We start from the raw sequence: 17892 nt of genomic DNA on the forward strand, positions 1-17892 counted from the left end.
AGCCTTAAGCATTCTCCTACATACTCCACTTTCAACCTAAATGGAATATCGCTGTCGGTATACAAACCTTAGGGAGGGCACTTCTAGTCTAGTCAGTATAAGTACGCTAAAGGACAGCTATCTTACAAAGGAGATTAAGTTCAGATGTTTAGAAACCTTAACAATAAGAGAAAGTTAGAAACCCTAAACAGCTACTCGTATTTAACTATAATTACCTTTTAGAGAGCATTTGACTAAACTCCAGTATTTTCTATGGTCGTCGTATTAAAAGAAAGTTCTACCACACCTAAAGGATAAGGCATAGCCATCTACTAATTGGCATATTTGTTTATTTGTCTCAGTTTGTGAAAAGGTCCTTATTTGTGTAAGCAGCAAAACAAACTTCAACTGAATGATTGCTATATGCAAAAGGACTGAAGGCAATTGCCTCTGCAGTGAACTTTACCGTTCTCAACAGCACACACGCAACATGCTATCTGAAAAAAGTTACTAACTGAACTACATGTATTAAATACTGAAAAAAGTTTTACATTTTATTATAATTTATTTTATTTAACAATCTAAGAAGTTTGCAGCCATCAGAAGTTCCAGTGCAATTTCAGGTGCAATTGGGAATTCAGGAATCTCCGTAGAGCTGTTAGTATAGCGGACCTTGTAGGTGAAATACATGCATACTTTGGATAGGACATGGGATGGGATCTCTCTGAAATTCACCTCATTTGTTTCATTTTCTGCAAACTGTCCTGTAGGGAAAACAAAAACAAACAAAACAAACAAAAACAAAACACCAAACCAAAAGTCAGAATCTCAATTCACTGCAAAATGAAACGCTTTACCATCTAATACAACACATTCTAGAGAGACTCACATAAGTCCCATATCGCTGGGTATTAGATTCTTCAGTGTAAAGCTGGATGACACATGCACAACCCTTAAGAATATTAAGATTCCCTGCATTACAAAATGCTTATTTTGGCTAGAGCCTACTAACAATATTCTGAACAACTACACCAGAAATTTAGGTTTAATTCTGATGCTTCCTTGATAGGTGCTCTGAAACCGTAGTGTGCTCAGCTCTAAAGGTCACAGTAACAACATTAAAAAAAAAAAGTATCAATCCAAATTTCTAGCTGTCTTACCCAAGGGAAAAAAAGAGAGTTTATAGATGTTCTGTATCTGCATATGCACACTTATCAGTAGTCTCCTCTGTGATCCCACTGGTTTTGAATTTCTTAAATTTGACAGAGGGTTGAAATTTATCCAAAGCTCAAGTCTCAAAACCCAAGTGCATTTGAAATTAGCTTTCTATAGTGCCTTTAAGCATGGAGCTTGGATGATATGAAGTCATCCTGTGGTTAGCCTCACAGCCTTCCTACTGTTATCTTTGTCCCTCTTTTCCTCATCTCTCTGGACTTCCAACTCATTAAACTGAAAAATGATACAAAAAACACTAACATGTACTCCATATTTACGGGAGACCTAGCAATGTTTGGCTCCCACTATTTCTATAGGAATCCCGTTCTAACTACAAAGCAGATTTATTTAATTCAATTTACTAATGCCTACACATATTTGTGTAGAAATATCTGCATGCACTGAAGCCAATTCAGCTTGAATTCTAGCACAGGAACAGCAGGAAGCATTGGAAGAAAAGTTAGTGTATTGGCAATCTCACGGTACTGAAATAGGGAACACTTACACATCAGTGAAATTATGACCTACTGAACTAGACAGCAAGAGTACTTTTCCTTGTGAACCCATTTATCTTGCTAATTTTTATACAAAACATTCTTGAATGCCGACTCCTTTGCAGTCAGTTTTCTAGCCCTCTAAGCAGGCTACTTCACCTTTTATTCCTTCACATTGTTTGTGGAACAAATTCAAAGCAGGTCTTATAACTACTCTTCCTCTCACATATCTGGGAGGCTGACATGGAGTGGATCAGACACAACAGACCTCCTACATATTTTCAAATGCAATGCTTACAGTGCCATTTAGCAGAACATTAAGCTGAGGATTTTAATTGCTGTTTGCCCAACTACTATTAATTAATTAAAAATATATTAAGCAAACAGATCTCTCCCGTAATCCTTCTCACCAGAATCTAAAAGAGAATATAAGAATGACCAAAGCCCCATGTCACCTACTGCCCACCCCTCAAGTGGCCAGAGGTACACATACAGGATGAAGGTACAGAAGAGGGAAAGCACATAGGTTAATTTCTCCCTGTTCTCTCCTCCACCCTTTTGGTCCTCAAGAATTAGTTCAGACACTTCTTAAACCAGAGGCAGTCTCACATATTCAGCAACAGAGGAGATCCTTCTCTTCTATAACTTAAGCTAACTTTTGTCATTAAGGTCAGGAACTCCTTGCCATAGGATCTCGTGAACACGTTGTGGCCCAAGCCCCAGTAGGGAGCTAAGCACCACACGGCCACTTCCTCACCTCCCCCTAGAGTGGACAAGGGAACAGAAACAGAAGACTAAACGCAAGAAAACTCATGGGTTGAGATAAAAAATATTGTTAATAGGCGAAACACAAGTGGAAGAATAGAAAGGGACAAAACAACTGATGCAAAGGTAACCACCCACCACCTCCCACAGGCAGACTGATGGCAGCCAGTTCCAAGACAAAAGATGGATCCCTAGCCCCCTCCTCTCCCTTTCTGCTTCTGAGCATGACATTACATGGCATGCAATGTCTCTTTGGTTAGTTTGGGTTGTCTGCCTTGTTGTGTTAGTTTGGGTCATCTGCCTCCCAACCTCTTGCACGCTCCCCTCTGTATTCACTGGGTGGGGGGAAGAATGAGAAATAGAGAAGGCCTGGACATTGCGCAAACACTGTTCAGCAACAGCTAAAACACTGGTGTGTTATCGGCATTGTTTTGGTCACAAATGTAAACCACAGAACCACACAACCTGCTATGGAGAAAATTAACTCCATACCAGCCAGACCCAGTACAGAACACTAAAAGTTTCGCCATGGAGGTGGCCATGAAGAACTACCAGCTCTTGTTTGTTTTGAACTTGACACCCACACATTTCAAGTTCTCGTACCATGGGAAACTGGAGTAACGGCACTGTAAGATTGCTAACTGATCAAAGGAGACAGAGTCCGATTATATGTCTGAGAGCACAACACCCCACAGAGCTGGACTGTTCCACCGGAAAGAGGAACTAGGCAGGATCTGGAAAAGTTATAATTTATTCCAACTTTCACTCGCTGCATGTTATGAATTCAAACTGTCCAAAGGCAAAAACAAAGGGCGTGAAGGAACGAACTGTTTTGTACCTACCTGGTCCACTCAACATAGCTTTTATTGTTCCTGATGTTAATGCATGCTCTCTTTTTACAATGAACTCATGGCCATCAGAAGATATTAACTTCACATACATAGCATCTGGGCCCTCACACCCACCGTATGTTTTCTCTTCTCCATCTATAATGGAAAACAGGTTAACAGTTTCAGAACACAATGACTGGTTCACATCACTAAGAATGCAAACTGCAGTCTTTTCTATGACTACGTTTGCAAACTGAAGAACTCGATAGAACCAGAAATGAGAGAAGCATTTCACATGTTTGAAGACAGCTTCTCTGAAGCGCCCAGCAATCTGTTTTAAAGCAAGAATTTTTGCAGAAGTAGGAATTTTATTAACATCTCTCATTTCTCCATCACCAAATTCTGACGTGATCTTCAAAATCTACGTAGGGATGAAATTTTATTTTAGACACTCTCAAGTGAATTGAACATGCTACTTCTTCCCTCCATAAGGCTACAGCCACATTTATCATACTAGTACTTACTAAAAGTTACCTAAATACATACTCAATGTTTAAAAATCAGACTACAAGGAAAAAAAGCATTTTTTGAAGCACAGGTAAGAATAAAACCAGTCGGTATTCCTGTACTGAAAAATGACATGAAATAAGATTCATCCTCCCTCACTGTCCAGCCAGACCTGGAACCACACAGTGTTAGTGCACACCCTTTGTTGCGACCTTTGGTGCAAAACCGTGAAAGTACGAAAGCGCTACAACCAAGGAAATTTGGAAATTCCCCCCACAGCAGTTTTGACTGTGCTTTTCCCATTTCCCTTCTCCGTTCTGTCTCACTATATCCCTCCTCTGTACTTCATTTCTCTAGACGCCCTTATCCCCCTTCTCTTTTTGTTTGTTCATTTATTCTCTCCTAACAGCGCTATCTTTAGAAGTTGAAAAAAACGTTACTGTTGCCACCACTGCACTGTTCATGCTGTGCAGTCTTAACAGTTTCCCCATCTTGCACCTGTCTTGTCTATTCAGGCTCTCTGGGGCAGGAACCACTGACTGCTTGGTGCCTGTACAGTGCACCATGGCACTCTGTAGTAGGTCTTCCTATGTTCCTATAAACTCTTTATTACTTAAGACTGCAGTAATATTAAAATATTTTGGAAAAAGTGAGTGTAAAAAAAACCCACCCCACTAAATATACAAATCCTATCAAATTCAAACTGGAAGGTTAATGCCTTCTTTCAAATATTGTGTTTTCTAAGGGACTAATATAGCAAGTATTGCTAGAATACCATTTAAAAATACTTGAATTTGACACTGTACATAAAATTTGATTTTCAGAACAGTATTAATCTTGACAGAAAGTTAAAAATGAAAGTCCCGGAAGCTTTTCCACCTTGGAAAAGTATAACAGAAGAGATATCTATGCTTCTAGAAAAGTAATATACAGCCACTACTTCATAATTATATGCAGAAGTACAGAAGATAAAACAGATACAGACTACAAACTTGACGATTTATGTGATTGTTGTTTCTCCTTCTGACAAAACAAAGGATAGAAATTATATTTATTGGAATAAGTACCTTGCATTGTAGCTAGTGTTACAGCAAATATAACATTCCCCCAATCAAGTAAGTTGCTTTGTGAATTGGAAGTTAAAATTTAATTACCACGTAGTTACTGCCAATTTAAATAAAGTACTGCCAGTGCCAAACATGCTAAAATATATTCACAAAAAGTATAGATAAAACCAGAATCTGTCCAATTTTTCTTCATTAACCAGTCATTTGTAGAGGTAGATACGAGTTTCAGACACTCAGTCAGATCACACACTGATGTAATTTTACAGAAATCAGTCCTTATTATGGTCTCTTAGCCAGAACTCAACAGGCTGACCGTAGTATATAGTGAAATTTTCTTGTCCACTATCTAAAAGTTTAGTGCTATAAAAGTCTAAAGGCATCCTATTTGAGTGTACATTTTCAGCACTACACGTATTAAGCAAGTGAAATTTATTGTTAGAATAATACACTCTGAACAATTCTTTCAACAAATGAACAGTCACTTGAGAAAATCCTCCTAAAAAACATCTGTAGAAAGTTCCATTAACTTTTGAGGCTACAAGAAAAACAGTGACAAGATCAACATTTACATTTAAAGTCTTAAAATCCACCTCCTCTACTGATGCAAGAGAGAAAATGCTTCACATTATAGGAAACAAAAAAACCCTCTAAGATTAACTTACCCATTCTCTTCTTATAAAATTTTTTTTCTTTTCAACAGCAGCTTTTGCAATAGGAGCGTCTGAAAAAACACAAGTGGCAATATTTTCAGTCAGTGGTCCAATTTCTTAAGTAAAATTTAGTTATTAGCCTTTATGTTATCAGAAATACTCTTCAGAAAAGAATACGATGATACACAGCATGAAATGTTGATGAGCACCATTACGTTTTGAAACTTACCTTTGCTGTCCAGAGATTGCTACCATATTCAAGAATCTCTGAAGTTCAGCTTACTTTGTAAAGAAGTTGTTCCCCTAAACTTTTCGAAGACCTGTGACTATAAAGCTAGTTATTTGAGGAGCCTTAGGACTTTTATCACTATGGACAACATCCATGCAATGGTATTGTGGAGGTAAAGAAATCAAGTTTTGCCACAACACAAAAAGAACTTTAGAGGCTGAATGGCTTGTCTACAGAGGGGAAAAAAAAAAGTCAGAGAGCAGTTCAAGATGCGGTGGTTGTCCTGACATTCAGAGGGACCTTGACAAGCTGGAGAAAGGTGCCAACCGGAAACCTATGAAGCTCGTCAAAGGGAACGGTAAAACCGTGTACGTTGGGCAGAATTACCCCAGGCACCTCTACCAGCTGGGGGCTGGTCATCTGGAAAGCAGCTTTGCAAAAAAAGACCTGGGCATGCTAGTGGACACCAAGTTAAACATGAGCCACCAACGTGCCCTTGCAAAAAAGGTGGCCAACAGCACCCTGGGCTGTATTAGGAGGACTGCTGCCAGCAGGTTGAGGCAGGTGATCCTGCCCCTCCACTCAGCTCTAGTAGGACAAGTCTGGAGTGCCAGGTCTAGCTCTGGGCTCCCCAGCACATGCCAGACTCTACTGAGTCCTGCAAAGGGCCACAAAGATGACTGAGGGATTGGAGCACCTGCCATATGAGGAGAGGCTGAGAAAACTGGGGTTGTTTAGGCGGGAGAAGAGAAGGCTCAGGCATCAGTCTAATCAGTGTGCACTAAATACCTGGCCTCCAACCTGTCCTTCCCAGAAGACTGACAGTTCCTGATACAGCCACCAATGTCACCTAGATAATCTACTTCAGACATTTAATGTAAGTATTCACACGGTAAGGTAACCAGGAGCTTCCATAGCTTACAAACTGACATCCAGCTTGATGCATATGTATTTTGCCATGTAAATGAATCCAAAGAGTTAGGGAAATGGAAGCACTTATTTGCAAAACAAATCCAGTATGGTCAGATACAACACATATTGCTTTATGCTGAACTGCATCTCTGCTGTGGAAAAGAAAACTTTGGAAGAGAAATTTCACCCACCCACCTGCTGTCCTAAAATTCCTTTCCCATCAACAGCTACTCTCCAAACATTAACCCAGCACAAGTCAATGAACTACTGTTGTGTGCCCACAGGTTCAGGAAAACAGCACCAGTGATTCTGGGTGGCTTCCCAGCCAATATCCAGGGTTGGAGGCAGCAAAGAGACTAAAGAATTCTGACAATCCATGTTGTTGCTTCGAAAAGCGATGAGCAACAGCAGAGTCACGAACTGCAATTACTCACTAGAGACAGAACCCAGAGCGGGAAGTGTGAAAAAAACAGAACAGAGACCAGTCCTCCTGTCCCCTCCCCTCCTATGTTTCTGGTAAAAGCTTAGCAAAAAATGTAAGCAAGTTGAGGAGGGAGCTGCAAGATTTGGAGGAAGTTTTACAGAGATCTCTGCATCTCTTCGGAAGATGCAGTTCTTTGCTACTGCTGAGATAGCTCCACTTCTCACCAGCACTTTGGTGCTGAATTGTTCCACCTCCCTTTTTTCACAAGTACTAATATGAAATAGTCTCAATGTTTCCTCAAGCTCTCACAAGGCACTTTATTACATACACCTAATCAAACTACACACACACAACCAATATTTTTTAGTTGTCTGTGGAGAACTGAGCAAAAAGCATCCTCCAATTACACTGGTTTTGTCTCTGAAAGTTACCTTGACTTTATAGAAATATCTTATAAAAGATTTTCCTTCCCCACTGGTATAAGGAACACCTTCACCTGTACTTTTGCAGGTGAAAAGTTCCTAAATACAAGACACATTCAGGAATGCCCTCTGAGAGTTACTTTTTGTACGCTGTCATAGAGATACCTTAACATCGAGTGTCAAATGCCTTTGCCATTTTCAATAATTCCAGGAACGCATCCAAGTAAATTACATTTGGGTCCTGCAACAGCTGTGGCACAAAACCGATGGGATCTTTCACCCTGTTTCAACAGTTTTTGTACATGGGAATCAAGCCTCATATTAGAGAGTATCAGTTGCTCAGAACTGAAGGGATACTTTACATTATTACTTCTACTTCACAGAAGAGGATTGCTTGTGCTGCCTCTTTCTCTAGTCACAAAAACCTTCCCTACACTCCAAAAGAGTAGTGAAACTGCTTATGATTTATAAATAACAATAATGCAAAAAAAAAAACCCAGAAGTGATATCATTTTGTGGAGGTACTGGTGACAAAAAAAATGTGCCTTGATTTCCAATCACTAGAAACAGGAATGAAGACAGGCTAATTAGTGGGAATGCAAATATATTAATACCTTCCAAGGTAAAAGCACAACTCGAGGGAGCCAATACATTGAAGTTGCAGAACTGAAAAAAATGCCTACACCAAAATATTAACGCTGTCCCAAAAAATCACAATGAGTATTTTAATTAAATCAAATGAGATGAGCTATTATATGATTAGAGAGGACAAAAAAATACAGTAGTTAACACTTAAAGAAGAAAAAACCTATCAGGCTCAGTGGTCTGAATGCAATTGCATTAAAAAGGAAAATAGGATTAAAAAATGCAGTAAGCGTTAGCAGATTTAGGACACGCTGGACTAAACCAATACCTAAAAAATGAATCAGTCATTTCCTTGAAAAAAGGAAACTCAAACAAGATGCAATCTGGACTCAGTAAATCGTGTGAGCTTGAACAGAATGTGATAAGAGCGTAATCTTAAAATGGGAAATAAACTTTCTACAAGAATACAATATTACGTTGCAAACATGGAACAACTGGACTAGAAAAGTTATATCAAACTTTTCTTTTTTTAACTGTGCTGCCATAAAAGAATAGGTAGATTTGGATAAGACAGAAGTGGAAAGCTCTGCAGCAAAACAGGAGCATAGTATCACACACACACGGGAGTGGTCTTAAAAAAACAGCATAGTAGAAGCCACATGAAATAAAACCATATGAAACACAAGATCCCTGCACACAGGGACCGATTCAAGCTTCTTTCATGTAGTCAGGGCTTGTTATTTGGGAGTATATTTGTTCTGTGATCAACTACAAACTGATGCAGCTCTGTTGGGGGTAAAAAAAGGCGGGGAAAGAAGAGGCAAATGCACATCAAGGATTTCTTTGCAATAGAGATAGGGAAATATAAACATTGTTGCACATAAGCAACAACTTGTCTGGAATACCACACACAATTCTGAATTCCTATTTTCAAGAAAAAGAAGTTCTAATTACAAGAACTACAGACAGGAGCTACTGATATGACGAGCCTGTTGCATAAAAGAAAAATTAGACTTGCTTACTCAGCTTAGCAAAATAAAAGTTGACTGAAGATAAATACAACAATTCATCAAAAGGATAAGCATCAAAGAGAAAGATGCGTGCCAACACTATTCCTCAGTTTAAGTCCAACAAATGAACATATAACAAAAAAAAAAAAAAAAGTAAAATTTATACTGCTATTCCAGAATCCAAGTTTGGCCTGAACATAGAACAAAACTAACATTCTATTGCCAAAAGTAGAAGACGCAGAAAGCCTAGCTGCTTTTAACAAAAAGACATCATACATTCCATGATATGACACGTTCCACATCTAAGCAAGGGATACAGTTTGGTTTCACCCAGTTTCTATTCTGATATAACACCGCGTCATTTGTTGTGACAAAAAAGTCTAAAACAGTAATCGTGAATACTCTGAGAAGCATAGATTTACTCCTGACAAAATATGGATAGCAGAGAGCACAGAAAAATCATAGAGCCAATGCAACAAAATAGGAGAAAAGGGAAGAAAACCAAGAAAGCTGGGAAACCTGAAAAACCTAAAAAAGCAATAATAACCTGTTAGCATCTATTGGTTTCTCCTCTGGATCAAGAAGTGTTCAGTGTGTCATGACACTTTATGAAGATTTGAACATATTGCAGTTCTAAAAATATTTTTTTTGAAAAGCATTTGCTTCCTAACAACTACACTCAAGTTACCTGAGACAATATTAAGACAATCTTTCTCAAGCTGCAGCCTATTTTTTCAGCCAACTATCTTACCGGTTCATAAGTCTATAGAAAAAGAAATGAGAACAGCAGAAGAAATACACTGAAAAATTGGCACAGAAAACATAATATTTATTTTTGATAGAAATCTTGATTTGTTTTTTAACATCCCAAAAAACCAGAAAAAAATGCACACAGAAAAGAAATTAGACAGATGAAGGATGTAGAAATCCCTGCCACACATAAGTTATCTCTTGTGTAGATAGTAAAATGACTGCGGAGGGAAGTTTTCTGCACAAAAATTTTTTTCTTCAATTGACAACAGTGCGCCCTTAAGTATTAAATAATAGGTTACAAACAGGAAAGTCAAGTGACCTGGCATGTTGTCCTACCAGAAATTATTTTCTTACAGTGTATTTTCCAATATGGTATTTATTGCAAAACATGTCACTATATTTTTGTTCTGTATAACAAAAAAAAATATAAATTACAACATTTGCCAAGACAACATGAAGAGAGAGACTCACTGAGATTTCTGAAGATGCCTGGTAACTACCTATATTTTAACAACTTTTCTGTATCTTATAGCTGCCCCTGTCTGATTTCGCCAAGACCACACCAATGCAGCAGTAGGGAAGAGAACAATCCAAGTTTTCTGAACACTCAAACGTTTGCCTTTTTGATTATATACTCCTGACCTGACTATTTCAGACTCCTGCAAAGAGCTGCTCTTTTTTGTCGAATTACATTCGCAATTCCATTTCCCCTTCAAGAAGCTAATGTGGCATTACCAATTAGGTAGTTCAGCTCCCTGCCTTTAATCTCAAAAAAGCACGTATATTAGGTATTATTGTTCTCCTGCCTTGCCTCCTTAAAAAAAAGGAAAAGATGAGCAAAACCTGCATTCGTTAAAAGAATGATTACATAAAAAGGTTATGCCACTTCTTAGTCAACGAGGAGAATACAATACGACTAAAACCAGTGTATTTGGCACAGAAACTTTCCAACCAGTCTAAAAAGGAAGCTCTTGCTGCAGAAAACATAAGATTCTCATTAGATATTAGAGAACTGGAAATTTTCAGAAGTTGCTGGAATATTTACACCTACAAGGTAGAATAGAGCAAAGTATTGTAAAACATGGTGATCAATCTACACGAGGCAAGTGTTCTTGTTAGCACACTTAAACATCTTATTCTCCTCCTTACAACCCTAAGAAGAAATAGCATGGTATAGTGAGTTTAGTTTGACCTCTTTCCTGCTTCTGCTTCTCTTAAGCATCAAATGCAAGGAAAAAAACCAAAACACGTCCATGAACGTCCCACCTTGTTCCCAAAGCTGCCTGCTCATCTCCCAAACTTCCCAGAATTTCCAGAATATAATTTCCTTGTATATCTTGTACGATGATGAGGCTGGAATAGACTTGAAGGACATACGCTAATTTAACTGAACACATGCAACCCCTGTATGGATTCCAGAACTCCATTGCTTTATTCTGGTTAGCACAAGAAAATTAGATCTGTGCAAACATTTCAAGCACTCAGATTCTGATCCCACAACGATTCTGGTCTAAGGAAATTCAAATGCCTTCCAACTCATTAGCTGTGCAACGCACACACGGCTTTTGTACGCTTCAGCTGGTGACATTTCTGTATTCTACGCCATCAATTTTTGGAAAATGTGGGGCAAATAACACAAATGCCTTCACAATTCCTAGGTTAGTTTAGAAGCCAAATGTGACATTTTCTGGGTGTCATTTGTATATTAGCAAGAGTAAACAAAAGCTGCTGTATGTTAAAACAGGAGCCTCCTACTGTTTAATCCTAAATTCTAGTCCTGTTCTTGATCCCACACACTAACTTGTTTAAAAATACCACTCTCCGCTTTAGTATTCATTGTTCAGTACACATCAAAAAATAATTAACGTAAATAAGGATCAAAGCATATTTAGAAAAACCACGAGAGAAAACTGGTATAGTGTGATTCCCGAATCAGCTGATTCGCTATTCCATACTCACGGTCACTATAATTCAAACATTCGGGGGCAAACTGAAGTGTGACAGAAGGTATACTACAGGTGCATGCTAGTTAAGATAAAAAGATTAAGTAAGCTACCGTGCACGGACTATCAAAGACCTCACATAAAAGATGTTCTTTTCTGATCTACAGAAACTTCCATTTTCAGTAACTCCACAGAAGGTTTTAATATATTTAAAAAAAAAAAAAAAAAGGGTAGGGGGGTGTTACTGTTTTCTTCCTAACGTAAAATAAAAGCCCTGTACCGTACAGCTCTTGCCATTGGGGAAAATACACTGGTAATGCAAAATTATATAGGGCATGAATTTCCACCCTCTTGTTATAAGCAGCCATCAAAAACTACTGTTATGCAAACTACCCCATAATGACGACAATTAAATTCTGAACCTTTCTAGGTGCAAGAGAACTTGTCAAAATACAGCAAAATTCCTTTATTTTAATCTCACAAAACCCATACTTTTCTGACAAAACTTGAGGGTTTCTTGTAATACACACTGAGAATTACAAAAACCCGGTGAGACATCTGACGCTAAGTATACATTTGAAAGATATCCATTTGTCCACACACAAAGCATAAGGGACAGAAGCATGAACACAAATGTATCAGAAAAAAATATGAGGGTGGGAGATAGAAGAAGGTAAAATCATAGAATCAACTGGATCACCCCACTCTACCAACACCAAGTCTTCACATTAAGACTACCTGAAACTACCTAAATCTGTTCATCACCCATTCTAGTATAAAAAAAAGAAGTCTCAAATGGCTTTTTTCTGATACAACAAGGAAAAAATTAAATGCTGAAGTACAGAAAGTTTCTAAAGATTATCTTAAAGCTCCCAATGTTAATGGGAAATGTTAGCGAAAAATTTATTGACATAATTTAAACACATTAAAATGCTGAGCTCGAGGTAGAAGGTGTACACTACATGTGCGAAGAAGGTAGCCAATATATTACCAAATACTAATTAACACTTATTGTCCTTCTAAGTAACCCTTCGGTTAATAAACATTATTTCTCTCCTAACAGTATTTTCTGTCCTTAGTGTAACAAAGGGAGGAAATTGGAGCACAGAAGGATTTATACAGAAACATGGGCACAAAGTGTTTTTCAGCCTAAAGGTCTCACACTTGTCTATTTATCTATGTTTTTCTGGCTTGCTTCCAAACTGAACTTTTGCAAGTGATATTCAGCAAACCCAAGTAAACAAGTGGCCTGTGACTATCTAAGTCTCCCTACAGTGCAAGGCTTAACTCACAGTCTACAGTATTAAACACCTTTAATAAAGCTCCCGCACACAGCATTACACTTTGTAAGGTTAAACTGGCCCTCCAGCTTGGCTGCTTAACACCCCTTTTCCTTTCGCACAAATATTTGAAGGCCTCAGTAATTTACCAGCGCTCAGCTTCCTTTGCACCAAAGCAGAACCTCCCTCTGAGGCACGCACGGTACCCACAAGCTGGTTTTTCTTACTCCGTGTAACTGCATCACCCTTTTCCGTCACCCTCCCTTCGCTTACCCTCGCCGACCCTCGCCGCTAACGCGCTTCCACCAGCACTTCTCACCTTGGCACAACAACCCCTGGGGGCGCATCCTAAATTCTTTTCGGCCTTAAGTTTTCCCCTTCTCTCTAGGGCCTGGCGTGGGAAGAGGCCGGACGTCATTTGTGCCGGAAAAAGTTTAAGAACGGTATTTAATTAAAACACCCTTCCGGAAAGCCCCTTTCCCGGCGCCGCCTGGATTTCGAGGGGACCCGCTTTGCTCCTGCAGGCGGGGGAGAGAAACGCGCCCTTCGCCGCTGTCCGGGGAGGTTGAGGGTGGGAGGTTGAGGGTGGGGGGTGAAGGGTGGGAGAAACGGGACACTTCGACCTGACACGACACCCCAACCTGTCACCGCACCATCCCCCCCACGCCCCCCGCCCCGCGGCCCGGTTCCCCCCCACCCCCCTCCCGCCTCTGGGAACGGGGCGAGCACGGCCCAGTCCCCTCCGAGGGGAGGCCGCAGGGTTCCCCTTCCCCACGTCCCGCCGCCGCTCACCCGTCGGCGCCGCTCCCTCCGCCCCGCTCGCAGGGCCCCCGCCGCCTCGGGCCAGCTGCCTCTCAAGCACTTCCGGCGATGTCACAGGCCACTTCCGGCCCGGGCCAAGCGCCCTGCCCTTGGGAGGCGTGGGGGCGCCCGGCTCCCGGCATGCCGCGCGGCGGGGCGCGGGGCATGCCGGGGCGCGTAGTTCCCATGGGGATGGCGGGTGCCGGTCCGCCATGTTGGGAGCGGCGCGGTGGGGGAAGGTGTTGAGGCGGGACTGCCTGGGTGGTGGCACCTGCCCCGGGGCTGGCGGCAGCCGAGGTGCCTGAGGGCTCGCCGCCCCACCCCGCCCCGCCCGGTGCAGGCGGCGTCCGAAACTCGCTGGGCGCGGGCCCTAATTGCACGGGTCCTAATTGTTCTCGGTCTCGCCGCCGCCCGACTGCCCCCCACGAACGCAACGCTGGCGGGAGCGCCCCTGAATATCTGCCTCAGAGCCCCGCACCGCCCGCAGGGCCGGGGTGCCGCACCACCGGGCGGAGGGTGTCCCCAGCAGCCGGCCGGGTGCGCGGCGGGACCGGGCGGACCCTTCCCGCCGGCGGAACCAAAGCGCGGGGCCGCAGGAGGCGGCGGGGGCTCCCGACTGGTGCACCGCCGGGCGCTCTCCCTCCGCCGGCCGCTGCGGGAGGCGGCCCGACATGTTGTGGGTGCTGCTGCTGCGGGCGGCCGCCCGCCGGCCTGCCGCCCCCCCAGCCCCCGCCGCCGCCGCCTCCTGGCTGCGGGGCGCCCCTTACCGCCGGCTCCCGGCCGGCTGCCGCCGCCGGGCCGCCCTGCCCGCCGCCGCGGGGGCCCCACAGGTTGTGGGGAGGGGGTGGCGGGGACAGGGAGGGCAGAGCAGGGCGGCAGGCCTCGGGGCCGCGGCCAAAACGGGGTTCTAAGGAGGGAACGAAGACTCCGCTCAAGGCACCCCTGGGGTCAGACGGAGGCCTGGCAAGCGCGGGGGTGGGAGTGTCTCCCTGCAGAGCCGTTTGTGACAGGGCTGCAGACTTAATCTTTGTCAGTGGGGCTGCAAATATTTAGTGCTAATTTGGCATATCTAAATGGGAGATTATTAAAACAGTCAAGAAGCGTATCAGTTGGAGTTTGCTTGTGGCACGTGTTGTAGTGTAATCTGACTTTAATCCCTAATTTAAGATGCTGAGAATAGGTTCAGGGCAAGGAGAAACTTTGCGTTCGTATATATACGTATATAGGTATATATTTGTGGATGTGTATATATATAAATATATATTTTAAAAAGCGTATTTTGGTACTGATGTTTCTTGGTCATGTACTACTTTCATCTTTCAGGTGACATCTTTTCAAGGAGTGGCTGTTCGCAGCCTTTCAACGTCCTCCCCTCATGAACACCCAGAACATGGAAGACTAGTTTATAAAGGAAATTTGGCAAAGGCAGTGTTAGGTATGTGACTTGAAGTGACTTGTATTGCCCCTTTTTTTTTTTTTTAATTTAACAGTGTTTAATAACTTTAAAATGCAATGTTATAAAAGAGCATCTTGTCCTTTCCAACTCTGGTAAAAACTGGATCCTCTGTACAGCAAAAAAAATGTGGTGTCTGCTTCTACACTTAGGTCTACAGGGAGTTCTGTAGGTACTGTGCATCTCTGTAACCCCTCAGCCTGGTCCTGCTTCGCTTGCAGCCTTCGGAGTGCGAACAAAGATTAGCCGTAACTGCTGTTTATATTCTGTGCACTTTCAAATGTTACTGAAATGTTTCTGAAGTAGACAGATACTATGATGAAATGCACTATCTGTAATGAGACTCTGTTGATCTTTCTTCGACTAGTTAATGTTACAAAGACCTCGTGAAAAGTAATCCATTGGATGTTTTCTGATACATGTTTTTGACATGTGTCTTAAAGAAGGAGTGATTATGCCGTAACATACATACTTATCACAGCATGTTAGACTGCTGGTTCTCATGGTGGCTTGTGGGTGATCCACAACACTGGCTGCTGTCTTTCAGGCTGCACGCAGGATGGCTGCGGAGTACTTGTTAATACTGGATAACCTAGGTTTTTCAAGTTACATATGGTGGGGGACCAAGCAAGCTTCTTTGTAATGTACACCGAACATCAACGTTAGTTGTTGATGACGAGAGAAATTCCCAGTCATACCTGTGACGATTACCATTATGTGTGTCCACAACTGGAGTAAAGTTTCTTTTGAAATCACTTTCCTATCTGTGAAGTAAAAGCTTCATAGGTGTGCGTAACAGCTAGTAGCTGACTGCATCATAGAAATAGAGCCAGCTACCAGCTCTGATAAACCCAAAACAAATATATAAACAAGTGGCAAGAAGGTAGGGTTGAACTTCCAATGGTTTCTTTGTGAGCTTAAAAAATAAAAGGGAAGTGGATTTTCAGTAACTGCAGCTGTCCAAGTAGTGCCATCAATATATATAGTAGCCAAACATACCTAATCATAGAGATAATTTTACTCATAAATATTAACCATCATTTTCTTTTGGTCTTGTTCTGTGTAGGTGTGAGGTTTTTTTCTTACTCCACCAGCATATTCAATCTGTTCATGATGCCCTACATCGTGCTCAAAACTGGTATTGGATTTGAAAGCCTGTTTATACAAGCTGCCTTTTATGGGTTGATCGGGTTTTTTACATTTGTAACACCAGTTACTTTGCATGTCCTTACAAAAGGCTATGTGATTCGACTGTATTACAAAGATGAAATGGACACGTATACGGCCATTACATACAACGCAATCTTGGCAGAAAAAGCGACAGTTTTCCATCAGAAAGATGTGAAGATTCCAGACATCACCAAGATGTTTACAACATTTTATGCTAAAACAAAATCAATGCTTGTTAATCCGACGCTTTTCCCGAATCCTCAGGATTATAACCATCTCATGGGCTATGACAAATCCTTTTATTTTAACCTAGAGGAGGAGAAGGAACCTGATGAAAGGAAGTAATTTGAAGATCATGAATGTCACCATTGTTGTTCATGGTGCAGTGCTATATATGTGAAAGAATGTAAGATTCTATTATGTTTTCTGAAGTATCAGATAGCTAGAGTTCCCCAAATGCATTTTGGAATGTATTAAAAAACAACCAACACATTTTTTTAAAACTTGTAAACATTGTGAGAGTTTCTTCAGAGTTAATGACACAAAACATAGTAAAAAAAAAAAAGTATGCTTAGATCTGTGTTGTGCTTGTTTGTTCTTGGCCTGGTTTTTATTGTTAACTATGCAGGAGAACTGTGAAATGCATGGGCTGTGCGGCACTCTCACCATCTCCATTTCAAAAGGAGCCATTCATAGAAAAAAAATTCATCTATACTTATTACCCATCAAGAATGTAGTTAAGCTTTTAAGCCTTAAAGATTAATTGTCCTTAGTCCAAAAAGATGGGGCTTTTTCATCAATGCTGTTGGTGGTATGAAAGGAATGGAGATGGCTTTGACTTCCCTTTGTGAGAGCATTGGTAGCCAGGAGGATTCCGCAGAAAGCAGACAGTTGTTGCCAGTTGGCGTTACAGCCTCCTAGAGGCTTGCAGGCCTTGGGAGAAGATAGGGAGAATGGCTGCCTTGCAATATTCTCTAGCTATGCACAGCTACTCAATGGTTTCTTAAGCTGTAGCCCCACTCCAAGCAACCCTGTCCCCAGCGGTGGAGGACAAGAAGCCTCTTTTGTTGGGCAGGGGGAAGCACCTTAGCAGCATATTTGCTCTGTGACTATCCTGTTGAAAATGGGCTGTATTTGAACTGACTTAAAGAAAATGCTATCAGCTAGTGGTTAAAATGGGCTCTGTCAGCATTTATGTAAGGTGAGGAAGCAAAAGGGAATCTCCTGTAGAGTACTGTTTAGATCTTGTGCCTTTAAAAAACATACCTCTTGATTTTTAGAGCTCCAAAGGAAGCCACCTTTATCTTAAGTAAAAAGAGGATTAGATCTCTTCCTGTGACTAGAGTGGTTAGTTCTGTACTCTTAAGTATGTGGAAATTGGATTTAAATGTTTTTAGCCCAAG

General features: G+C 41.5%; 2 protein-coding genes across 3 annotated transcripts; one reads left to right on the forward strand and one right to left on the reverse strand.

Annotated features, from left to right (window-relative positions):
- Positions 1-312: 312 nt before the first annotated feature.
- Positions 313-13954, reverse strand: ELOC (elongin C). 2 transcript variants are annotated; one of them, XM_075085261.1, is made up of 5 exons: positions 13858-13920; positions 13385-13456; positions 5520-5578; positions 3296-3439; positions 313-743 (listed from the first exon to the last, which is right to left on the reverse strand). In XM_075085261.1, exons 3-5 carry the CDS (start codon positions 5521-5523, stop codon positions 553-555), a joined length of 339 nt encoding a protein of 112 aa, XP_074941362.1. In that variant the 5' UTR covers positions 5524-5578; positions 13385-13456; positions 13858-13920; the 3' UTR covers positions 313-552. The 2 variants fall into 2 exon arrangements, with proteins under 2 accessions (XP_074941362.1, XP_074941361.1); XM_075085260.1 differs by lacking the exon at positions 13385-13456 and having other exon boundaries at positions 13858-13954.
- A 534-nt stretch (positions 13955-14488) lies between these two features.
- On the forward strand, positions 14489-17063 carry TMEM70 (transmembrane protein 70). The gene is made up of 3 exons (XM_075085259.1): positions 14489-14696; positions 15190-15301; positions 16386-17063. Exons 1-3 carry the CDS (start codon positions 14538-14540, stop codon positions 16832-16834), a joined length of 720 nt encoding a protein of 239 aa, XP_074941360.1. The 5' UTR covers positions 14489-14537; the 3' UTR covers positions 16835-17063.
- Positions 17064-17892: the final 829 nt, after the last annotated feature.

The sequence above is a fragment of the Phalacrocorax aristotelis genome, chromosome 2, assembly GCF_949628215.1.
Source record: "Phalacrocorax aristotelis chromosome 2, bGulAri2.1, whole genome shotgun sequence".
NCBI classification, from domain to species: Eukaryota; Metazoa; Chordata; class Aves; order Suliformes; family Phalacrocoracidae; genus Phalacrocorax; species Phalacrocorax aristotelis.